This window comes from Bos grunniens, chromosome 1 (genome assembly GCF_055505025.1).
Source record: "Bos grunniens cultivar Pamir isolate PY7600 chromosome 1, Bosgru_T2T1.0, whole genome shotgun sequence".
Taxonomy (NCBI): domain Eukaryota; kingdom Metazoa; phylum Chordata; class Mammalia; order Artiodactyla; family Bovidae; genus Bos; species Bos grunniens.
Window position 1 is genome coordinate 24,633,350 of NC_141165.1, and position 25,450 is coordinate 24,658,799.

Sequence of the window (25,450 nt, forward strand, 5' to 3'; positions counted from 1 at the left end):
GTCTTGGCCACAGCAATCAGAGAAAAAAAAGAAGTAAAAGGAATCCAGATGGGAAAAGAAGAAATAACGTGCTCATGGTATGCAGATGACATGATACTGTACATAGAAAACCCTAAAGATAGTATCAGAAAGTTACTAGAGCTAATCAGTGAATTTAGCAAATGCAGGATACAAAATCAATACACAGAAATCATTTTCATTTCTATATACTAACAATGAGAAATCAGAACGAGAAATTAAGGAATCAATCCTTAACAAAAAGAATTAAATATCTAGGAATAAACTTACCTAAGGAGACAAAAGAACTGTCCACAGAAAATTGAAAGACACTGAAGGAAGCAATCAAAGACGACATAAACAGATGGGGAGATATTCCATGTTCCTGGGTAGGAAGAATCAATATTGTGAAACTGGCTATACTACCAAAGGCAATCTACAGATTCAATGTAATCCCTATCAAATCACCAATGGCATTTTTCACAGAACTAGAACAAAAAATTTCACAATTCATATGGAAACACAAAAGCCCCTGAATAGCCAAGGCAGTCTTGAGAAAGAAGAATGAAGCTGGAGGAATCAACCTTCCTGACTTCAGATTATACTAGAAAGCTACAGTCATCAAGACAGTATGCTACTAGCACAAATACAGAAATATAGACCAATGGAACAAGATAGAAAGCCCAGAAATAAACCCATGCACCTATGGGTACCTTATTTTTGACAAAGAAGGCAAGAATATACAATGGAGAAAAGACAGCCTCTTCAATAAATGGTGCTGGGAAAACTGGACAGCTATGTGTAAAAGAATGAAATTAGAACACTTCCTAACACCATACACAAAGAAAAACTCAAAATGGATTAAAGACCTAAAGGTAAGACCAGAAATTATAAAACTCTTAGAGGAAAACATAGGCAGAACACATGATGACATAAATCAAAGCAATATCCTCTATGACCCACCTCCTAGAGTAATGGAAATAAAAACAAAAGTAAGCAGGTGGGACCTGATTAAACTTAAAAGCTTTTGCACAGCAGAGGGAACTAAGCCTGGTGAAAAGACAGCCTTAAGAATGGGAGAAAATAATAGTGAATGAAACAATGACAAAGGATGAATTTCCAAAATATACATGCAGCTCATAGAACTCAGTGCCAGAAAAGCAAACAACCCAATCAAAAAGTGGGGAAAAGACCTAAATAGAAATTTCTCCTAAGAAGACATACTGATGGCTAACAAACACATGAAGAGATGCTCAGCATCGCTCTTTAGTAGAGAAATGCAAATCAAAACTATAATGGGATATCGCCTCACACTGGTCAGAATGGCCATCATCAAAAAGTCTACAAACAATAAGTGCTGGAGACGGTGTGGAGAAAAGGGAACACTCTTGCACTGTTGGTAGGAATGTAAATGGATACAGCCATTATGGAAGACGGTATGGAGATTCCTTAAGAAACTAGGAATAAAACCACCATATGACCCAGCAATCCCACTCCTAGGCATCTACCCTGAGGAAACCAAAATTGAAAAAGGCACATGTATCCCACTGTTCATTGCAGCAGTATTTACAATAGCTAGAACATGGAAGCAACCTAGATGTCCATCGACAGATGAATGGATAAAGGAGTTGTAGTACATATACACGATGGAATATTACTCAGCCATAAAAAGGAAAGCATTTGAGTCAGTTCTGATGAGGTGGATGAACCTAGAACCTATTATACAAAGTGAAGTGAGTCAGAAAGAGAAAGGTAAATGTCATATTCTAACGCATATATACGGAATCTAGGAAAATGGTACTGAAGAACTTATCTACAGGGCAGCGGTACAGAAACAGACACAGAGAGTAGACTTATGGACATGGGGAGAGGGGAGGAGAGTGTGAGATGTGTGGAGAGAGTAACATGGAAAATTACATTACCACATGTAAAATAGACAGCCAGTGGGAATTTGCTGTTATGTTTCAGGAAACTCAAACAGGGACCTGTTATCAACCTAGAGGGGTGGGATGGGGAGGGAGATGGGAAGGAGGTTCAAGAGGGAGGGGACATAGGTATACCTATGGCTGATTCATGTTGAGGTTTGACAGAAAACAACACAATTCTGTAAAGTATCCTTCAATAAAAAAATAAATAAAAAAATAGAACTCTCAGCACTTTAGATATGTATCCCATTGTCTTCTGGCCTCCATGGTTTCTGCTGAGAAATCAATTTGTAATCTTATTGACGATTCTTTGTATGTGATTAATCACTTACTTTTGCTACTTGCAGGATTCTTTTTCTTTAAATAGTTTGACTATAATGTGTCTCAGTGTGGATATGTGTGAGTTTATTCTACTTAGGCTTACAGTTTCTTGGTTTTGTTTCTTCACATCTTGTGCCAAATTCGAGAAGTTTTTTGGATATTATTTCTTCAAACAATGTCTCTACCTGTTTCTCCTCTATCCTTCTTATGGTCCTGACTTGCTGTATATATTGGTTTACTTCATGATATTCATAGTCCGTTAGTCTCTAATCACTTCTGTTTTTCTTTTCTTTTTGTTCCTTTGATTGGATAATTTAAGTTTTGGTATTTTCAGGATTCCTCATCCTTCTTCCCGTCTTCTCAGTTCTGTTGAACCCCTGTAGCGATATTTTCGTTTCCGTTATTGTACTTTTTAGTAATAGAATTTGTTTGGTTCCTTTTTATAATTTGTTTCTCCATCGATATTCTCATTTTGCCCATGCATTTTTTTCCTGTTTTCTGTTTGTTTGTTGTTTATTTCTTCATGTTTTTCTTTACCTCCGTGAGCATATTTAAAACAGTTGTTTTAAAATCTTTGTTTAGCAAATTTATTGTCTGGGCTTCCTTAAGGATGATTGTTTATATTTATTTTGTTCATTTGAATGGTTCTACTTTCCTGTTTCTCTGTATGCTTTTTTTTTTATTGTTGAAAATGGAACACTTGAATATTATAATGTGTTAAACTCTGGAATCATATTCTCCCCCTTTTCCAGAGTTTGTTGTTTTTTGATTGTTGAATGCTGTAGTAGTCCATTTGTCTAGTGACTTTTCCTAACTGTTTTTGCAGAGGCTGTATTCCTTGTTCTCTTCCATAGCTAGTATCCAACTACTATTTTTGACTGAGGTGCCAAAATAGATAAGAAAACATCTCTCTTAATCTTTGCAATTTGGCTCTGTATTGAGGCTTTCTTTCAACACTTGGCTAGACTTAAACAGAGCTTAGGGGTCAGCCCAAGGTTAAAGCTTAAGATCCTCTCAGGTCTTTTGTTTTGTAATGTTATGATTTCCTTTTCATTCATCTCAAGGTATTTTCTTTTTTAGAAAAATTTTATTCAAATATAGTTAGATGGTATCACCGACTCAATGGACATGAGTTTGGGTGAACTCCGGGAGTTGGTGATGGACAGGGAGGCCTGGCGTGCTGCAGTTCATGGGGTCACAAAGAGTTGGACACGACTGAGCGACTGAACTGAACTGCAGTTGATTTACAGTTTTGTGTTAATTTCTGCTATACTGCATAGTCAGTTGCATTCTGATTTATCACAGGGTGTTGAATATTTTCCCCTGTGCTGTACAGTAGGACCTTGTTGTTTATCCACTGTCTATATAATAGATTGTACCTGCTAATAGCCGCACTCCTAATTTGACTTCCCCGTACACCCTCCCCCTTGGCCACCATAAGTGTGTTTGTCCTCTGTCTGTTTCTGTTTCGTGCATGTGTTCATCTGTGTCATATTCTGTATTCCACATATAAGTGATATATGGTATTTATCTTTCTGTTTCTGACTTACTTCACTTAATGTGAAAATCCCTTAGTCTATCCATGTTGCTGCACATGGAATTATTTCATTCTTTTTTATGGCTGAGTAATATTTCATTGTGTGTGTGTATACACCACACACATCATTCTGTCACTGGACATGTAGGTTCTTTCCGTGTCTTGGCTGTTGTAGATAGTGCTGTTATGAACAATAGGGATGCAGGCGTCTTTTCGAAGTATAGTTTCTCTGGGTATATGCCTAGGAGTGAGATTGCTGTGTCATACTCCACCTCTATTTTTAGTTTTTTGAGGAACCTCCATAATGTTTTGCATTGAACTGCACTCATTTACATTCCCACCAACAGTGTAAGAAGATTCTCTTTTTTCTGCTCTCTCTCCAGTGTTTATTATTTCTAGGCTTTTTAATGTGGTCATTCTGACTGGTGTGAGGTGGTACCTCATTGTAGTTTTGATTTACATTTATTTAATAATTAGCAGTGATGAGCATATTTTCATGTGTCTGTTGGCCATCAGTGTGTCTTCTTTGGAGAAATGTCTGTTTAGGCCTTCTGACCATTTTTTGGTTGGTTATTTGCTTTTTTGTTATTGAATTGTAAAAGCTGTTTATATATTTTGGAAATTAAGCCTTTGCTGGTTGCATCATTTGCAAATATCTTCTCTCAGTTGGAAGTTTCTCTTTTTCATTTTGTTTATGGATTTCTTTGCTGTTTGAAAGCTTATATGCTTGGTTGATCTCATATGTTTATTTTTGCTTTTATTTCTGTTGCTATGAGAGACTGACTTATGAAAACATTGGTACGATTTATGTCAGAATGTTTTGCCAGTGTACTGTTCTTGGAGTTTTACAGTGTCTTGTCTGACATTTAAGTTTTTCGGCCATTTTGAATTTCTTTTTGAGTATGCTCAGAGGGTGGTTTACATGTTGCTACCCAACTTTCTTAACACCACTTGCTGAAAGACTGTTTTTTCCCATTGTACACTATTGCCTTCTTTGTCGAAGATTAATTGCCCTTAGCTCTGTGGGTTTATTTCTGGGCTCTCTGTTTTGTTTCACTGATCTATTCAAGGTACTTTCTAATTTCCCTTCTCAGATCTTTTCCAAGCATACATCTCGCCCTAGGCATATCTGCCTCTTTCTGAAGTTCCTTGTATATACAGTTGCTCTTGAATGTCCAAATTCTGCCCCACCCCCGCCAAACCCCCACTCTGCCTGTTTTTTTTCCTCCCTGGCCTTAGATGATATCAACTGTAATCTCTTGCCCCAGATGACTGTCGGCGGTTCTTTTTCCTCACAGTGAGCGTTGGCTGCTCCTTTTGTGGTCTGGGTGAGTTCTGAGTTAGGTACAGAGATGAAAGGCTTGCGTCATCTTTCAGGGCACCCTCACACAAGGTAGAACAGACTTACATGGTGGTTTGTGTCTGAGGTCGTCTTTCCTTCCTCTAGAACCAGGGAGAATGTGGGGCAAGTGTAATTCAAAATGCCACAAAGCTTTTCTGCAGTTTCTAAATTGCCTTTTTTCCCATTTCAGCTTTTGCTTAGTTAACTTGCCTGTTTCAGAATTTTGACAAAGTTAGTTCTGACTGTTTCTGCTTGTTTTTTGCTGCTTCTCTTTGAGGATAGGAGCTAGGTGCTGTCTGTCCCACCGTTTTGTGTTTAGAAATTGTGTTTACACATGCTGAATGTGCATTTTGTTTCTGTGGTAAGTTCTCATCTGTTCACATATTCTCGAGTTCCTCCTCCTCACTGTGTCTGTCCCTGGCGTGGGCTTCACATGATTTCCTGTGTCTGCACAAAGAGATTTCTTGTCCCGAGAGCATGTCTGCAGGTTCTGGTACCCTCCGGTACAGGCACACTCTCACAGGCTCACTTTTGAAGAAACTGCTTGGCTTATTCTGGAAACTTTATCTTCAAATACCTAGACTTCTATCCCAGGGCCTTCCTGAGCCCTGATTGGGGTCTGAATACTTGGTTCCATTGTGGTTCTTCAGCTTCCCTCCTTCTGACTTTGTAATTTTCTTTGTGATATTTATGGTGAGTCCTAAAGTGTCAGAGGCTCACAGAGGAGGCCTCTGTCATGGCTTTCATTTATGTTCCTTTTTTATTGATGTAGTTGATTTACAATGTTGTGTTAACTTCCGCTGTACAAAAAAAGTGATTCAGTTATACATATATTAATGTATATATACTTTTTCATATTCATGATAAACCATGGAGTATTGAATATAGTTCCCCATGCTATATAGTAGGACCTTCTTGTTTATCCATTTTTTGTATACTGGTTTGCATCTGCTAATCCCAAGCTTGCACTCCTCTCCCCTTTCTCTCCTCCCCCTTGGCACCGGTTCTTGTTTCTTCCTTGTAGAATTCGCCAGGGCTCATTGGACTCCCTGGGTGCCAGATGCTCTGACAGGCTTGGACTATGGTGAGGAAGCCAAGCTCTTGGACCTAGGGCCCACTCTTGGCTCAGGGTCACAGGTTTTCCATTTCTGACTATTTTCAATTCCCCAGTGATTTTATCTTGTTTTGGTTGTCATTGCTCATATTTTTCTTCTTTTTGATTTTTATTCTGACCTCTTTTCCATCTTGTGGTTTCTTAGAGTTGTCTTCATCCCAGGACTCATCATTCACATTCTTTATTAACATAGATTTGGATAGAGAGGGAAGAGGGGAGATTTAAAACATTTTTTTTTCACTGAGTTATAATTTACAGACCATAAAATGCACAGCTTTTACATGCTCATTTGGGTGGGTTTTGGCAGGTTGACAATTGATGTGTACTAAATCACTTCAGTCATATCTTTGTGACCCTATGGACCGTAGGCTCCATGGGATTCTGCAGGCAAGAAAACTAGAGTGGGTTGCCATGCCCTCCTCCAGGGATCCTCCCCACCCAGGGGGAAACTCTGAACCTGTAATGCATCCAAAATAAGATACAGAACATTCTGTCATCTCAGAAAACGCATTTAGCAAGAGGGAAGCTTTGCCTATTGTTGTTATTTTTTGAGTTGTCTTTTTATTGCTAATTTTTAAGGTTCTTTACATATTCTGATGTGAACCCTTTGTCAGATTTGTGTATTTTAAATATTTTTTTCATGGTCTATGACTTGTTTATTTATTTAAGTCTTTTGACTCACATTATTTTTAAAAAGTGGTAAAATCCTTTTTATCAGTGTTTGACTTCTGATTAGAGCTTTTTGTGTCCTGTCCGGGAAATCTTTGCCTACTGCAAGGTTTCGAAGACAGTCCAAGTCACCTTCTCGGAGCTTTGTGGTCGTGGGTTATGTTAAGCTCTCTGATCCATTTTGGTTGATTTTCGTGTGTAGAGTATGGAGTGAAACAGTATTACCGTTTGTTAAGAAGACTTGCTTTCCACATTGTTTTGGTGTGTGGTTTGAAATCAGTCCTCTGGGTCTATTTCTTCTCCATCTGTCCTGTTTTGTTGCTGGTTTTGCCCACCTTTATGCCTCTGCCATCTTGTCTTGATTTCTGAAGCTTTATAGTTCTTGGTGGTTCTCAACTAGGAACAGTTTCAATGTACTGGGAACATGTGGCTATATTGGAAACAATTTTGATTGTCCCAGTGGGAGTGAGGGGTGGAGGGGGGCTCCTGACGTCTAGTGTGTCTAACCCAGAGATGGTGACTAAACATTCTACATGCAGAAGTCAAACCCCCATAGCAAAGAATTATTCCGTCTGAAATGTTGGTAGTGCCAAGGTGGAGAAACCCTGCTTTTGTGAGTTTTCAGGTCAGCTAGAAGAAGTCTTCTGATACTGCTATTTTAAAAAAATACCATTGACTAGTCTATCTTCTTTGTATTACCATATGAATTTTAGAATCTGCTTATCAGTTTCTACAAAGGCATTTCCTATGATTTTGATAGGAATTGCTTGAAAATGCAAATTTGTCCAGCTATGCTAGCCTAGCTATTAAGCTTTAAATCTGAAATAATAAAATAGTATAAGTAATTAAGATTCAATACGATTAGGAGCTTAGTCTCTCACTTTCCCTAGTCGTATCTCAGGTGTTCAGTAGCCACATGTGTCTAGTGGTTACTATGTCAACAAATAACAGAGCCAGAGAACATTTTCATCATCATAGGAGGTTCTCTTGGACAGCACTGGCATAGTTCAGTTTGGGGATTTATATATTCTTCTGATCCAGGAGTACTTAAGTTTTTTACGGACATTCTTTATCAGATAGTAGACGTTCCATTGCACTCATAGTTTAGTGCTAGTTTTTAATTATGAATATTGGATTTTCTCAGATGTTTATGTCTGTTGTGATGACCATATTGTTTTTTTCCTTTAGTAAGTTCACTGCTTTTCACACATTAGATCAACTCTGGATTCTTGGGTTAAACTGCACTTGCCAGTGTTTTTATACTATCTCAGGACTCGCTGCATCTGTGTTCATGAGGGATTTTGCTCTGCATTTTCTTGTCCCAAAACAAGAAGTTTTGGTATCAGGATAATGCTGACCTCATAGAGCACTCTGCAGACTGTTCTGGGTGAGAGGATTTACTAGGAATTGAGCTCTTATTCTATTCTGTGCCATTTTACCGATAACCATCTCCTTTAATCTTTAAACTATGGTAGGGCTTCCCTGCTGGCTCAGTTGGTAAAGAATCTGCCTGCAATGCGGGAGACCCCGGTTCGATCCCTGGAGAAGCAAATGGCAACCCGCTCCAGGGCTCTTGCCTGGAGAATTCCATGAACAGAGCCTGGCTAGCTATAGTCCATGAGGTCGCAAGAGTTGGACACAACTTACGACTAACCCACCACCTCCATAATAGGGGTAGTAACATCTCTCCTTTTCAGGTGGGGAGTCTCAGGCTCAGGAAGTAATTTCCCCAAACACATGGCTGTGGTTGATGGAGGCAGAATCCAATTCCAACTACACAGACTCTAGAAGACCAGCCCTGGGATGAGGCCTCCCACTGAGGCTCCAGGGGTGAGGTGGGCTGTGCCTCAGGTGACAGCTGCCCTTCAGTTCACCAGACAAAGACAGGATGTCTGTGCTGGGGTGTGGTGCCAGCCCCCGGGGCTGAGCCACCGCTGGGTCCTCTGGCCAGTGCCAGGGGGATTCTCCTGTCTCCCCTGTTTTTCCTGGAGTATGAAGCTCTCCTTTAGTTTCTCTGATGATGAAACTTTGGTACCCCTGTGGAAACCAGCTCTGAATGGTTGCCCAGTTTGGGTGGGGCTTGGACTGGTCTCTCTCTTTCTAGGCTGCTTGGACATTAATTCTTCTGTGAAAGGGGCTCGTTTCGTCCGATTCTGTGACTCGTTCAACATTCCCCTCATCACTTTTGTGGATGTCCCCGGCTTCCTGCCTGGTGAGTCACTGATGGAGGTGGGCCAGGAGAGGTGGTTTTGCCCAGTGAGACGCCCGCTTTATTTGGAGGTCCTCTTGTACAGTTCCCTCGGGATTTGTGACGTTGCCATCCTCTGGGTGTCTGGAGGGTAGGGCTGGCTGGGGGTGGCCCTGTGGGGAAGGGGAAGCCCTCACAGCTGAGAGTGGGGGTGGGCCCTGGGGAGACTCTGTGGGGATCCAGTAACTTGCCCGTGACATAGGCACCGCGCAGGAGTATGGGGGCATCATCCGCCACGGCGCCAAGCTGCTGTACGCGTTTGCAGAGGCCACTGTGCCCAAAGTGACGGTCATCACCAGGAAGGTGAGGAGCTCAGGCTGGAGCCTGCTCACCCTCAGCGGCGGGGCCTGGGGGTTGGGGGTCTGGCCAAGAGGGTCAGCAGTGCTGGAAGGAGTCTACGCCTCACTCCCCTTAACAAGTTCTTGAGGATGGCTCGGCATGGATGGTCCTGCAGACACGCCCAGCAGAGAAGTCCCTGCTCATCTGGGAGTGGGAAAAGGCCGGCAGACCATGACTGTGAACTGTGAAAGGCCTGTGGCTGCGCCCTGGTATTCCCGGGCCTCCCAGCCCTGGGCCTTCAGGAGCCCAGGAGGGCCAGTCTTGCTTTTTATCCTCATTTCACTTGGCTTCCTGGGGTCTTATAGGGACGTGATCTGGTTGACTCAGGCGCTAACATTCAGCATTTGGGACTGTTGTAGGCCTACGGTGGTGCCTATGATGTCATGAGCTCCAAGCACCTCTGTGGTGACACCAACTACGCCTGGCCCACGGCAGAGATTGCAGTCATGGGAGCAAAGGTAAGACCCTCCAGCTTTCCCTTCTCCTGGCTCCAGGGACTCCACTCTCCCCGCACAGCTGGGAAGTGTTGGGAAAGGCCTGGGCCCCTGGGGTCGCCAGGCCTCTGGGGAGTTGGGGTCTGGACCTTGGCAATCCCCCTCCTGCACTCTCACTTCAGGCACAGACCCAGGTAGTAGGCACCTTGAGTGGATTCAGGGGTTCAGTAGAAGGGAAAGGGCTGAGTCAGTTGAACTAGTTGTTGGAGGACTGGATGTTTCCCCAACCCCATCCCCAGCTCCCAAGAGGGCCCGGAGCCACTCCTGCAGCCCCCGGAGGCTGAGCTGTAGTCCTGACTCTGCTGACTCTGGGCAGGGTGCCTTCTGTTGCTTAGTCTACCCACCACTCCTTTCCTGCTTTGAAATAGCTGTCGGGGTTGAACCAGGTATCTCCCAGGCCCCAACCTCCCCAAGCTGACTTTTAGGGGTTCTGACAGGAAGGCTTCTCTCTCAGTCCTCATTTTTCTACATTTGCATTATAGTTTCTCTGCCTCTGGCCATTGAGTTGTGTGCTCAGGGCTCAGGATAATGAAAAAGTGTAACAGCATTCTGCTTCCCTTGATACAGGGACCTTGACTCTTAACAGTGGAAACTAGGCCAAATATCTTAGACTCGGAGAAGGACAAATGCACTTGGAGAGGTTAGGACAGAATCTAGGGAGGCAGGTGATGCCGTGGTCTGGGCCACCCGGTCATTGGAGCCGTGGCTGAGCATCCGTTGCAGCCGTGGGGTTATGGCGGCCGCTCCAGGCACCTGTGTGGCCACTGCTCTCCAGCACACGTTGTTTACCGAGATATTTGCAATCACTCCCAGTGGTGTTGAGAGGAGGGGGGCCTACCCTGGTCTCCGGGGGCCTCCAGGACGATCACCAACTCCTCTCGTGACAGGGTGCTGTGGAGATCATCTTCAAAGGGCACGAGAACGTGGAGGCTGCTCAGGCAGAGTACATCGAGAAGTTTGCCAACCCTTTTCCTGCAGCCGTGAGAGGTGGGCCTGCGGTGGGGAGAGCGGCTTGGCTCAGTTGTTGGATTGCTTGCTGCTTATTTTGCTCCAGAAGGCCTACCTTTGCCCTTCCTGTTGAGTCTGGAGACTAGTGAGGGCTGGCTGGACCATGAGCCGTCATCACTTAAGGGCAGAGGGGCCTGTATGGGCCACTTTTTAACAGGTCAAGAAAACATTGCTGAAGTGGCTAAATCTCTGTTTGTGGTGTTCCAGTTACCCAGTACTGTGAAAAATCTACTCAAAACAAAGTGGTCTAAAATAACCTCCCTGCACCTTCCCCTCATAGTTCTGAGTGTCAGCATTTGGTCTGGGCTGAGCTGGGTAGTGGTTCTGCTGGCATCAGTCATGGAAGTATGTCATCTAGCTGCCTGGCTGGGGCTGGATAGTCCGTGGTGGCCCTACTTACATGGCTGGTGCTGGCTGTCAGCTGGACTCTCCTTCACAGGGTTGCTTATTCTTTGGGAGGTGAGTCCACGCTGCTCTGCAGGGTGTCCTGAGGGCAGCAAGAGGGTGAGAGGGGAGAGAAGGTGCCTTGAGGCCTGGGTGTGGAAGTTGCAGTGTTACTCTTGCTACATTCTACTGGCCAAGGCAATTTACAAGGCCAGGTGAAGAAGTACAGTCCACTTCCTGATGGGAAGAGTGGCAAAGTAAAGTGGCAAGACGGACTTATGCACAGGATGGGACGAATGATTGTAGTGAGTTTTAAAAAATAAAAGTGCACTTCCATCTTGACAGGATGGAAGAGGGGTCACATTTTCCTTTTCTTGCTGAATGTTTCTGGGCCAGTTTGGGACCCGCCAGAGGAACAGGGGGCTCCTGGGGTCATGGGGAGGTTCGCAGGACCGAGCCGCTCTTGTGTCGGCCTGGGCCCTGTGCACACTGTTGGCCCCAGAAGGTGGTGCCCACATCGAGCACCACGTAAGGGGTTGGTGGGCAGCAGGTGATCCGCTTCCTTTCCTGTGCTTCCCCAGGGTTTGTGGACGACATCATCCAGCCTTCTTCCACACGTGCCCGAATCTGCTGTGACCTGGATGTCCTGGCCAGCAAGAAGGTACAGCGCCCTTGGAGGAAACATGCGAATATTCCATTGTAAATGAATCAGGCAAAGATAAACCAGGAGCTAATTACTGCCTGGCCATTTGTATACGCCCCTGCCTTTGCAATCATGAAACCTGGGAATCTAAATACAATTAATCACTTGAAATGGCTAAGCTTATTAAATCCTAGAAAGATTTCATTTGTGCCTTACTGTAAACTTATTTTATTAAAAATCTTAACTGATATATTTTGAGCTTAAATTTATTTTTCTTTGTGGTAGAAATCTGAAAAATGAAGAAAACTAGAAAGAAAACACTATAGTGTGATCACTTTGAGCTGACCCTTATCTGTGTATTGTTTTCCTTTCTTTCCCTAAGAATTAATTTTTTCTCTGAAGGTGAGATAATAAGCCTTTAGGGTGAACTACTTATCTGCGTAGGCTTCAGTTATAAATGATATATGATATTATAAATGATATAATATTTAAATGATGTATACTGTCCTTCTGTTTCCTTCAGGAAATGTTGAGGATTAAAGGTATTTATAATTGTGTTGTATACATATGTGTGTCTATCAGAATAGATGCTTAGGAAGCATATGCTGTATAGTAATTGCTTACCTTATATTAACTTCTTTCCAGAAATGTGTTCTCAGATTTTAAAAAACTTTTTTGGAAAATTTCAAACCTGTGGAAATATGGCAAGAGCTGTATACTCTTTACCTAGATTCTCCAGTTCTTAACACTTTCTACATTTGCTTCATCTCCTACATATATGTATAATTACTATTTTTATTGACCTATTTGAGAGTAAGTTACAGAATCATAAACCTTTGTCTCTCCAGATTTCAGTGTTTATTTCCTGTGAAACAAGGCTCATTGTCTTACATGGTCTTTAATGAGATTGACATTTTTGAAGCATGTTTGTAAAGTATTTTGTAGACAGTCGCTCAGTTTGGGTCTGTCTCATTGTTTACAGACCTTTAGATTCAGGTAAGAATAATACACGAGTGTTCTTTTCTTATATTACATTAGGAAGCACGTTAGTTTTTTCCCATTATTGATGAAATTGAATCTGATCACTTGGATAAGGTGACAGCTACAAAGATGACAGCCTTTGTAATTTTCTCTTTGTAATTAGTAACGAATCTGGGGGCATTTTGTAAGCCCACTTTTGTCAGCACACTTTTGTCTAGTACTTGTAGTACGATTCTTGCCTCAATCAGCTGTTCTGTGTTGGTTATAAAATACTGTATTTCTGATTCTATCATTTTATCCATAAGGAAGGAAGGATGGAGTTTTCTCCTCTTCAAAAAATTTTTAGTATCAATTTAGACATGTAGATTATGTTTTCATTTTTAAACAGTTTTCCTGAAATAGTTTATTTTTCTTACTATGTTCAGTTGTGTCTGACTCTTTGCGACCCCATGGACTGTATTGCTAGGCTCTTTTGTCCATGGAATTCTCCAGGCAAGAATTCTGGAGTGGGTTGCCCTTCTCCCCATCCAGGGATCGAACCCGGGTGTCCTGCAACTGCAGGCAGACTTTTTACTGTTTGAGCCGCTGGGGAAGCCTTTTCTTACTGTGCCATCCTTCACCCTATCAAATTGTCAGACGCACCTTATACTAGTTTGTTACATTTTTCTCCCTGTCCCATATCTTCACCCCAGGGTTTTTTTTTTTAATTTATGATTTTTGGCTGGGCTGGGTCTTTTTTGTTGTGTGGGCTTTTCTCTAGTTGTGGCAAGTTGGGGCTACTCTGTAGTTGCACTGCTCAGGCTTCTCGTTGCAGGGCACAGGCTCGAGGGCATATGGTTTCCCAGTAGTTGCGGCTCCCAGGCTCAGAAGCACAGGCTCCGTAGCTGTGGTGCACGGGCTTAGTTACTCTGAGGCATGTGGGATCTTACCGGACCAGGGATCGAACCCGTGTCTCCTGCATTGGCAGGATTCTTTACCACTGAGCCACCAGGGAAGCCCCACCCTAGGCTTTCTTGAGATTGAGAATCATATTTTCATAGCTGAAATCTGTGCTTGGTACGTAATTTCATAAATGCTTGTTTTTAGTGAATGAATATAAATATATTCAATCATGGGTTCTTTAAAGATTTAATGTTACACATTTTGATGTTCAGAATTTCCTGATATGGCCAGAGGGGTGCTCTTTCAAGCTGGTTTCTTAGTCCTTTTGGTATGTTACAGTAATTTTTTGTGCCCTTGCTTATTTTTTGACACAGGATAATATTCTCGGTTCATCGTATGTTTTTCTTAGAGCCGTGGTTTCTTTTAGTAGATGAAATTTGGATGCAAACATTGACCCTAGATTTTCACATTGATACTGGCTTGTCATTGCTTCTAGGTATTTTCAGCGGACTATGAAATATTTATCCTGGTATGTGTGTGTATATATATGTATATGGGGAACATATATACATGAAAATATATATATTATGTACATTTTTGAAAATTTGAGTTCATACTGAAACTTTTAATTCTAATCTAACATATAAGCTATTTGCTTTTCTTTTTTTCCATAATTAGGTCTTCTCCTACACTGATGAAATGGGCTCTTATTCAGTATATACTTGACCCTTGAACAGTGTGGAGGTTAGGGGGGCCTGCCCTCCTGATGTTGAGAAGCCATGTAAAATATAGTTGGTTCTCCCTATATGCAGATCCAGTCTGTGGTTCCACGTCCAGGATTCAATCAACTGTGGGCCATGTAGTACTGTAGTAGCTACTGTTGAAAAACCTGTATAAGTGGACTTGCCCAGTTGAAACCTGTGTTTTTTAAGGGTATTTTACTCACTTGCTTAGTCCTACAATAAACACCAATGTCAGAGATACTATAGCTTTATCAACATCAAATCTTCTAAAGTTCAAGACTTTTTTGTAATTGTTTCTAAACAGAAGATACATGGTTATTTGGATTAGTAACTTGAGTGGTTATCATTTTTAAAGAATCAGTCTTTTATGTCTGTAGACCACTTTATAGAGTTTTTTCCCCTACCCTTGTTGATTTTATTTTTCTGAGTATGTAAACTATTAAGTTATACCAGAAATGGTGATTTTAAGTGATTCCAACATGAAGACTAAAGCATGGGTGTGCTTCTCTGAGGTGAGAATTCTGAATCCTCCAATCCCTGATGACTTTCTTGGTTCCAGACTCTTAGCTCCAAAGGTCTGTAAGCCCTGCTTGATTGTATCATTTTAAGCTCAACTTAACCTACATGTGACTATCATCCACTTTTCCCATTTCTGCCAGTCACCCCACCATTCTGGATAGACAGGTTTATGCCCCTAGTTATTTTTCTTGAGCATCTTCCCTCTGTTGGGAGAATGGAAATCTCCCACTCTAGTTGGGTTCCGAGTTCTTTTACAACAGTCTTCCCCCTCCTCTCGCCCATCTCTGTGGCCTCCTGCTAAGCCAGAAATCCATGTCCAGATCTTGTTGCATTTCTAGCACTTCTAATGGATAGCACCCTGCTCTCCAGAGTCTGCAGCCCACACAGAAGGTTCTGGTATGTCCCTGTCCTGCCTCTAGTGAGTTTTGAGAATACTGTCTTGCTTCAAGTAGCTCCAATCTGCTCACGCTCAAGGGCCTGACTTTCCCATTAGTTCATCTCAACTTGTATTGAGATGATTCTGTCATAACATGTATTTTTTAAAGCAGCTTATGGTGTATTCCTCACCCTCCTTTCCTTTTTAGACCTGAAACAGTTTTGTCTTCCAAGCTAGGTGATAAGTTCCTAGTGGGTAGAGATGTTTGGCCAGGGGTCCTTTGTACTTCTCTTTGGCATCAGCAGAAAGATTAAGCTATGGGAGCTGGGAAAGGAGTGGTGGCAGATTCCTGGGTTTTTAGAGGCCTCCTGGCTAAGGAAGAATCATATAGGTTGGCCTGTGTGTGGCTCAATAGTTTGAAGTTGCCTGGCCAATACAGTTTCTGGGGTCTGCAAATCTAGGATTTGGCCCATTTGAAAACCAAGCTGGTGGTGAAGGAGACACAAGGCTGTTAAGATCTTGGCAGCTTTGTCCAGTAGACCAGCCTTTTTGGGTTACAGAGTGGCATTGAGTTCTCACGGGCTGGTGTTTAGGCATGCCTTTCCCAACTATGGTCTTGTTTTAGAGGAAAATGCTGAATCTTGTCACCAGATTTATTATTTAGTATTTAGTAGGTAGGTACTTCCCATGTCCCTACTGTCTTTGTGATCATTTGTGTGTCCTTGGGAGTAGAAAGCTATCCTTGTCCTCTGCAGAGCAAGGCACTTGGGAGGGCAGGGACGGAACCTTACTTGAGTTTGGTCTGCTATGAACAGGCACTAAGTCTTTGCTTCCCAGGAAGATCCTGCTTCTTGTTTCTTTTCTGAGAGCAGGGCCAACAGTCACAGCCAGGGTAGAATCGCACCTGGGTAAAGCCCTGGTCTAATCTCATAAGCACAAACCTTCAAGATGAGCTGCTAGAGCCCCAATTTAATCACCTTCCATCTTTGGCTGCCTCAGAGTCCCCACTGCCCATTTATCTCCTGTGTTCCTGCTGCTTCTCATGGACATCTCAGGCCATCTAATGAACACAGCCCAGAGAACATGGTGGGGCCCGTAAAGTGTAGGACATGATTTTGTGCAGTGACATCTGGCAGCAGTGTCAAGAGAAACCTTCACTTTTGGCAGCCATGTAGAACACAAGTCTTTAAAGGGCATGGTCATGCCTAAGTGCTGGGTCTGGATCTCAGACGGGGGAAGGTCCCAGGCTTCAGACCATTTGATAATCCATGAATGCCTCCTCCAACACTCAGCCCACAAGAGACTTCCTCTTGAATGCTCACTTGGTCTAACCAGTCTTTCCTTCTCTCCAAGGAAATCCAATGGATGAAAGAAAATTGATGAGCTAGTCCTAAAATTCTACTTGCTTAAAAAAGTAAAGCCTCATTGATAACAGTGATTTGCTGTTGTTTTAACAAATTATCCTAAACAGCAAATTCTCAGTTCTTGGTTTAAAAAAAAAAAAAAAAGAAAGCGTCATCATTCTGTTGAACAGGACGAGAAATCACCTCTTTCAAGCTTTACCTAATGAACAATAGGATGACTACCACAAGCCTGATTTTGAATAGTTTATTAAAGGAAAGGTGAAGCATCAGTTTCAAATTGTACAAAAGGAAAAAAACCTCATATTGCAAATGTACAATTTACAGAATTACTAGCAAAACCAATCAAGGAGACACTGAAAATACAAAAATTCGATTGACTTCAAACTAAACTGGAAACCCATTGGAGTAGATAATAAGCCTTTTCTGTCGTGTGGTTGTCTACGATTCTAAGTCGGCACTGGTTTTTCCACATGAAACTGTCCAGCAAAGGACCAATCTGTGCAGGTGCCAGGGCTGGTATGGACAGTCCAGTCATCCCTGCCCGTTCATGTCCAGTGAAATCCATATTTCTGGAAGAAAGCAATACCCCAGCCCCCTAAATGGGGCCCAGGAATTGCTAAATTAGCAGATAAAACATTTTTGGTGACCAAGAAGTTTTTTTCAGAACTGTACAAATGTTGAGAAGTTTGTTCACTAAAAGGATGAATAAAATAACCCATTTTGCTTTCCCACATAGTCACTGGGTGCACAGATTTGTTATTTAAAAAACGCTTTTATTTATTTTTTTGGTAAAAAGGGAAAGCAAAGCCTCATCATTCTGTTGCAGCTACTTTAAAAACCAGCCGGGAAACAGCTGTGGTGGATTGGTTTGCAAATTTTGAGGCTTACTTTTAAAATCAGAAAGGAAGAAACTAAGTGGGCTTTTTAAAATAACAGTAGCAGCAAGTCATAAAAGTCTAAGCAGAATTAACTCTAAACCATCGAAGGCTGTCCTGAAGATTCATAATTTCTTTCCCCCAAAGAATTATCCTTAATATGCACATTTAACACTGAAATGTAGCTGTATTTCAAGGTAAGCTTAAGAACTTCACCCTCTAAGCACAGACTTCTATGCAGCACATACTTCTATAATTGGTAAACGTAATTCACAAAATTAGTGCATAAGGGTAGTAAGTGCATGGGAAGTAGACACGGTTATGTTACACTTAAAATTACGTTTGAATGGCAAAGGAGTTCATGATTATCTTTTTAAGAAAATGGAAGTCCATGTAACTTGAATTTGGCAGGGCATGAAATAAGTGGTAAAAACAGCAAACTGATAACTTGAGAACCATTTTGTTTTACTGAGAATACTTTATTTGCTGGTAGAAGTTGCTAAAAATGCACAGAACAAATACCAATAGAAAATGTACTGTATTTGAATCTCCCTATTCTATATAAAATGAACGGTGTACAGCATCTGTTGGAAAAATGGCTGCATGGACATTTCTTATTTTATGCCCCCTTATAAATAAAAATAAACCTTTTTATTCAAGAGTATATAAAATCTGGGAATTCATATCCATGTCCACAGAGGGTGTGTGGTTTTTGGCAGAGATGCACTGTGGGAATTTCATCATAGCTTGTCAATATTCTGCTCCTCCATATTCCCGTATTCCACATGGTCAACCAAATCCAGTGAGCTCCAAAAACACTCTTCGGCAATTAGGGTGAGCTGCTTACTCATAGGTTTAATAAAAATGGTTAGCTTTTAAAACATAAAAAGGCAAAATGTTAAAACGGTTTTTAAATTGTACAACAGGAAAATAAAGTTAAAAATATTTTTTTTTACTCAATGCTGAGTTTTCATAAAACAGGTGTATTACAGTGTTTATCTTGACAGCTGTTTTAAAAATTTAAAATTTCTTCCTCCCTCCAGAAAAACACACACATCTGTACTGGGATAAGTCCAATAATAGGACACAAATGATTTTTCAGGTCAGTCTTTCTGAGGTGACATTCACCAACATTCCCTTGGGTAATTTACATGCGCCTCTTCTGTCACTGCAAAAAGGGATTGACCTTAATCATTTGATTAAAAAACAAATCAGATCACATCAAAAGTGTTTTTTTCCCCATACAAGCTATCACAGTATATAGGCCTCTAGCTCTAAATAATAGAGTTCCAGATTTGTAAATTTTCTTCAGACTTCAGAACATAGGCATTCCAAATCCCTAGAAAAAATGAAACACAATTATTAACTTCATGCATAAACAAGACCCAGAAAACACAAGAAAGAACAGTAATAATGTAACATTTACTGAATCGTCTTCTATGATAGCTGCAGAATCAAAGAAATCTGGCCTCAACTCCGCTCTCTCTCGCCGATTTCTTGACGGGGGCTGGAAAGAGAAACCGATACTTAATTTTTTTCCTGAGATACATTAAGACAAACTGTGATAATCAGCTAATATTTCTATGGTATCATTAATATAAATAACTGTTAAGTGTCACTTTGAAAGGAAAAGAGTCTGACTTATAGGAGCATACATTAAAGAAAAATCTAACTTTGGCTTTTATCACTTAGGTTTTTTTTTTTTTTTTTAAAAGGCTTTCAAATTACAATGAATGTATAAAAGCATATAATTTTGGGGCCTATAAACAACACACCTTTCAATCATGGAATAATTATATTCAATTATTATGGAATAATTATATTCCAGTCAATCATGATCAAACAGTAGGTGACAAAACTTCACTAAATTCCCTACCCCAGGTAGGCAGATGGAGACCTACTGATGGGTGGGTTGAAGGCGGTTATAGACCGGATATGTCTCATTTACATTTCTTACCAAACCTTTTCATTATGTAAAGGTTTGGTAAGCATATAAGTTACATAAAGCATACTGTTATGAGCTAAATTTTGCCCCTCAAATTAATATATTTAAGTGCTAACCCCTAGACCACAGAATTTGACTGTATTTGGAGATAGGCTTTTTAAAAAAAGAGGTGAGGTAGTTAATAGGAGATCATATGAACGTGAACATGAAATTGCTCAGTCATGTCCGACTCTTCGGGACACCATGGACTGTAGCCCGCCAGTCTCCTCTGTCCACGGGGACTCTCCAGGCAAGAATACTGGAGTGGATTGCCATTTCCTTCTCCAGGGATCTTCCTGACCCAGGGATTGAACCCAGGTCTCCCACATTGCAGGCAGACTCTTTATCCTCTGTGCCACAACCTGCAGCCCACCCGGTGTCTCTGTCCATGGGATTTTCCAGGCAAAGCTACTGGAGTGGTTTGCCATTTCCTTTTCCAGGGGATTGTCCTGACCCAGGGATTGAACCGTGGTCTCCTGCACTGCAGGCAGGTTCTTTACCAACTGAGCTACCAGGGAAGCTCAGAGATCATATGGGTGGGTTCTAATTCAATGTGATCTATGTTCTTATAAGAAGAGGAGACACAGAGAGGAAACATCATGTGAAGACAGAGGGAGAAGAGGGCCATCTACAAGTCAAGGAGAGAGGTCTCAGAGTGAAATCAACGTTGCTGACACCTTGCTCTCAGCCTTCTAACCTCCAGAACTGTGAGAAAATAAATGTGTTAAGCCACCCAGTCAGTGGTGTGTTTGTATGGCAGTCTAGCAAATTAATACCCAGAGGAAGCAGTATGGTGAACCCCTGTGCACCTATCACCCAGCTTCAACAATTTTCAAACATTTGGCCAATCTTGTTTCATTGAATCACCTGTTTTTTTTTTTTCCTTCTCATGTTATTTCACTTCGGACAACTTCAGTGTGTCTCTTAACAGATCTCTTTTTAAAAGAACATAACCCCCATGTATTTCTGACAAAGTTAATCATTTCTTAGTATACCTACACTAAGTCCATATTCAGATTTCCTTAAACATGTCTCTCTTTACTGAACAGATAAGGTCCATATTCCGCAACTGGTTGCTATGTTGGAGCACAGTGTATATAGTCAGACTCCAATTTAAAGTACGAGAGGCCAGATGCACATGCTGCACTGAAAGGCAGATCTCGGGAAGCTGTTTTTCATGAATGTAATAAGGAGCCAGTCCCTATTATTGCCAGAATTCAAAATCTGACTTGCTTTGAAAGCAGGTTTGAAAAACACAAGCTCATCCAAATGCCACACCCACAGCTAGTCAGTGTTACCTCCTCTTGTCCCTCACAGGGTTCTTAAAATAAGAGCATCATCTTACACCAACGCTTTCACATATTTTAACAGAAAAAAATGTATTGAACTTCCTTACCAGGTCAATAACCATGGTGTCTTCAAATTCTTCGTTCATATCTTCTAACTGGCTCCGGGATGACATCATCACATCTTCAAAGATGGGCTCAGCATCTTCCTCCATGAGACCCCGACTAACAAAAGATACAGTCAGAAAGCTGTTCAGACTCATAGAACCTGGAATCCTGACTTTCATATTGGGTTTCCGAACCAGTTAAAGCACCTTCCAATTGCAGCCAACAGACTGCACAAATTATGCTATTGAACTCAGGTAATTAAGGATCATTCATTTGATTCACTCAAGATTTCATCTCAGTTCATCAGAAGGAAGTTAAACGCAATAACCATATTACTAGCTAACTATGTACACAAACTCCCACTATTATCCCAGATTTACAAATGAGGAACTGGAGGCACAGAGGTTTTAGAGCTTACCCAAGACCACACAGCTGACAAGGGACAGCACTAGGATTTAAATGCTGAACGCATTAAGAGCCCATGCCCTCCATTCCTATTCTACGCTGCATAGCATATTTGAATTGATTTTAACTCCTAAGATTAAACATCAGAGAAACCCAAGTCATTACACAGAATGACCATCATCACACAGTCGTCATGTTCTCATGAACTTGATGGAACACTTACACGGCATGCCTTACTCCAGTTCTCACTTTCATGTAGTTCATTCCTGTTCTGTCCTTCCGATTTAAGTCTTCTAATTTCGGCTGGCCTAACCAAGAGATCTGCATCTGAGGACTAAAAGAGGGTAGTATTATTCATTTTGTGGCAGCAGAGGCAGGGTTTAGGTAATCGGTCCCATGCTAAGAAGGCATAGTTGGTTGGTCTAATCCCCATGTAAGGGGACTTAGCTGGATTTATTCCAGGGTCAAGGTTGAGATAATTATCAAAGGACCTGTCTTGGCAGAAATGGTAGTAAGCTGGAGATCCCTAAGTCCCCAAGAGCTGTGGCAGCTAGTTGTTAGGTGTGAAAGCAATCGGAATATGTCATCCCCAAATATGCCTCTTGAGCTGAAGGCAATTAAGCAGCAGCAAAATACAAAAAAACAGTTCCCCTTTTCATCTTAAAAGGGTAGGAAATAAATTATCCTTTTACTGGAGACAGACTCTGATGAGCCCAGAGATGGCAGCAGAGGAACCTGCAAACAAACCTTGCTAAGCAAATGCTCATTCTTCCTGGTTAAGGAAGATGAGGACCACCTAGCCCTGGCGCCACCCCTAGTCCAAACTCATGTGTCTTGTCATTTCTTCACAAATGTATTGTTTCTTTGTCTAAAAGGCTTAAAAGCTTCCTACTCTGGTTACTTCTTCAGATCTTCCTTCTCTTGTGAAGGCTCTCCTGTACATGTAAAAATTTAATAACATTTGTATACTTTTCTCCTGTTAATCTGTCTTTGTCAGTTTAATTTTTAGACCCAGACAGGGGCTCTAAGAGGGCTGAGGAAAACTTTTTCCTCTCCTATTAGGTACTTAAATTATCAGCTTAATTCCCCAAATCCCTACTGAACAAGAATGCTTCTCAGACTCCTGTATCCAGCTGCTACCCTATTTACAAGTGTTCCTAGCTGGACACTAAATCCCCTAAGAGACAGGAATGATGCCGGCTTGGTGGCTCAGAGCTCTCCAGAGTCAAACAAGGAAGGGTAGACCACATTTTTTCTCAGTCCTGAGGAAGTTTGGAGTCAGATACATACTGGGCCACATCTTCACCTGCACTCTATCCTTCCTGAAACATGGACACTTGCATACATATGCTTCTTGAGAATTTTATAGGATGCAAACTTAGATGGGATGACTTTCTGGTAGCTAAAATCTGCCACATGAAGTTCTCTCAAAGCAGCTGTCTTTGTATCATGTGAGGCTACCACCTTGATTCAACCTATAAAACTATAGCAGGAAAAAGGTGACAGACCACAGCCAGGAGGGCCTGACATGGTATCAAGTCAGGAAAGCAAGGCGAGCTGCTCAAATAAGACTTCCCACTGCCCAAGGAAGTGAAGTAGGAATGTTGGTCATAAGGCAAACTCCCCTCTAAGACTGCTCAGTTATGCAGGAGCTGACAATAATTATCCTTTCAGCTTTGAAGACGGCAGATCTTCAGAGAAAGGATTCCTTATGAAAACCCAAGATCTGAATACTTATAACATTTCTAACCTTTCTCTTTTCAACCTGCTAAGTTTGTTGAGTTTGAGTGAGAATTCTTTTATCCATCAGAATAACTCAACAGAATTATTTTAAATGAATAGAAACACAAGTGAGGAGCTTAGAGACTTTCAAATTTGAATAGAAAAATAACAAAGAAAAACTTAAGGTTTTCATAGCAAGTCATGCCATCACCCTGACTTTTCTGTGATTTGCAGAGCCATAGTACCAGAAAACACTTTAATCTCTGGTGTGGGAAAAGGTAAGAGCTTGATTCTCTTTTACAGAAAGAGCAACTATTCTCAGAATTTATCACCACTTTAGAAGATATTATATATCTTCTAATATAAGTTATTTAATCTCTTGGTGGTTTTGTTTTCTCATGAATTGAGAAAAGAATATGCTCGGATGAAATAATAATTCTTACTTTAACAGTTGAAGGTTTATGCCAAGAAAACCATTTTTTACTACTCACTTGTGTAAAAAGTCAGGCTCGGAGCCATGTTCAGACTCAGGCTCCTGAATCTGCTCTCCCATGGGCCGGCTGTTCTCCCGCAGGACGGTGGAAGTGAGCTGTGGTGCGGGCAGGGGGCCAGGAGTCTGAATCATGGTGTCAGTCCTGTTCAGCCACGTATTATCCAGGCTTTCATCTGTAAAATTCCAGTTGGAGTCACAGAATGTCACAGGTGGAATGAGCTCTGGTAGAAGTTACAGCACACATTCAAAGAGCATGGCTCTGGAGTAGACTGCATAGGTCTGAATTCCAGTTATACCACTCACTTGTGTGACTTTGTATAAGCTATTAAATTTCCAAAATTCAATCTCCTCATATACAAAATGGACTTTCAGTAACTGCCCTCCCTATTGTAAGGATTAAATGAGGTGATGTATATAATCAGCAAATACATGTTAGCTATCCTACATCATCATCTCTTCCAAGTCCCTCCACTTCCAGAGAGAGGAAGAATGTAGCCAGCCAGAGACCCCTCTACCTCCCTTTGCTCAAGCCATAAAGGGCCTATTTGCTGGGTCTTACAGGGGCCCCAGGCAGTAGCACTGAAAGTCTGGCTTCACTGAGAAATCAGCAAATCCTATTACACAATTAGGGTCTGGTCACCAGACAAGTAACTCTCTGCCAAGTTATACTTCTAGGGCTGGATTGAGGGTCTGTTTTCACACCTTTAACTTCAGCCTCTTTAGGGAAGTCTTCCCTGGTCACCCTGCTTGGCCCCTACTTACCATTCTTTTTTAGCTTCTAGAGGAAACAGAATCATTCTTGCTCACTTAGGGCTTAATTTTATATACTCTCCTGGCAGTGATCTGTAATGTGCATTCGCTATCTTTATAATCAGATTTAAGTTTCTTCAAGAGACCAGGAACTATTTTTTCCTTCTTCTAAAGATCATTCATAAAGGCTTGAACAGATTAAATCACTGTTTATAGCATCATTTGCATATCTAAATTCTGATAAAATACTATGTAATCCTAAAGTTCTACCTATAAAATTCTAAATTACAGTTGATCCTTGAACAATATAGTTTGAACTGTTGGGTCCATTTAAACATGGATTTAAAAAAATAAATATGTATTCCAGTGCTATATGCTTCATGGTTGGCTGAATCCATGGATGCAGAACCATGTATATGGCCTATAAAGTTAGATATGGATTTTCAACTATGTAGGTGGTTGCTCCCCCTCACCCCATTGGTTCAAAGTCAACTGCATTTTCTTGTGAAGAAGAATTTTAATCACAATATATATTACGAAGTTTTCCTCCCCCATTAAGTCACAGAGACAATGTGCACGCGAGGCTTCTCTTTAGCCATCAAGCATTCTACCGCCCTCAGGTTTTCTAAAATTTTGTCAGATGCACGTATGTTCTAGATAAGCTTTTTTGTTTCTGGAAATATCTATCTACTATCTGGTTAAGGTCATTCCACTGATCTGAAGCTCACTACCAAATCTCTTCTAAGTCAGCCAAGATTACATCTTTTATTCATATCACTTTCATTCAACATTTAATTCAAAACTGTTATTCTCTGCTGCAAAATTTGATGACCATAGGAATGGTTTCATTTAAGTTTTTTAACTTGGTAAACCATCTTTCAGCTTTCTACTACACGTCATCTCCAAAAAAATCTTCTGGGATGCATTAAGAGATTGGTCAC

At 41.4% G+C, this 25,450-nt stretch overlaps 2 protein-coding genes across 5 annotated transcripts in view; one reads left to right on the top strand and one right to left on the bottom strand.

Annotated features, from left to right (window-relative positions):
* The window catches only part of PCCB (propionyl-CoA carboxylase subunit beta), a 95,927-nt gene extending 83,656 nt beyond the window's left edge, over nucleotides 1–12,271 (top strand). For both annotated transcript variants that reach the window (XM_086355164.1, XM_086355192.1), the window contains exons 11-15: nucleotides 9,010–9,117; nucleotides 9,356–9,456; nucleotides 9,852–9,950; nucleotides 10,874–10,973; nucleotides 11,960–12,271. In XM_086355164.1, the coding sequence (XP_086211290.1) occupies nucleotides 9,010–9,117; nucleotides 9,356–9,456; nucleotides 9,852–9,950; nucleotides 10,874–10,973; nucleotides 11,960–12,081 (530 nt within the window). In that variant the 3' untranslated portion in view covers nucleotides 12,082–12,271. The remainder of the gene's footprint in view (nucleotides 1–9,009; nucleotides 9,118–9,355; nucleotides 9,457–9,851; nucleotides 9,951–10,873; nucleotides 10,974–11,959) is intronic.
* A 4,845-nt stretch (nucleotides 12,272–17,116) lies between these two features.
* STAG1 (STAG1 cohesin complex component) overlaps nucleotides 17,117–25,450 on the bottom strand; it is a 496,597-nt gene continuing 488,263 nt past the window's right edge. For all 3 annotated transcript variants that reach the window (XM_086354992.1, XM_086354939.1, XM_086355079.1), the window contains 5 exons: nucleotides 23,758–23,932; nucleotides 21,768–21,878; nucleotides 21,142–21,256; nucleotides 19,188–19,268; nucleotides 17,117–19,100 (listed from right to left, as the gene is read on the bottom strand). In XM_086354992.1, coding sequence (XP_086211118.1) covers nucleotides 19,077–19,100; nucleotides 19,188–19,268; nucleotides 21,142–21,256; nucleotides 21,768–21,878; nucleotides 23,758–23,932 — 506 coding nt within the window. In that variant the 3' untranslated portion in view covers nucleotides 17,117–19,076. The remainder of the gene's footprint in view (nucleotides 19,101–19,187; nucleotides 19,269–21,141; nucleotides 21,257–21,767; nucleotides 21,879–23,757; nucleotides 23,933–25,450) is intronic.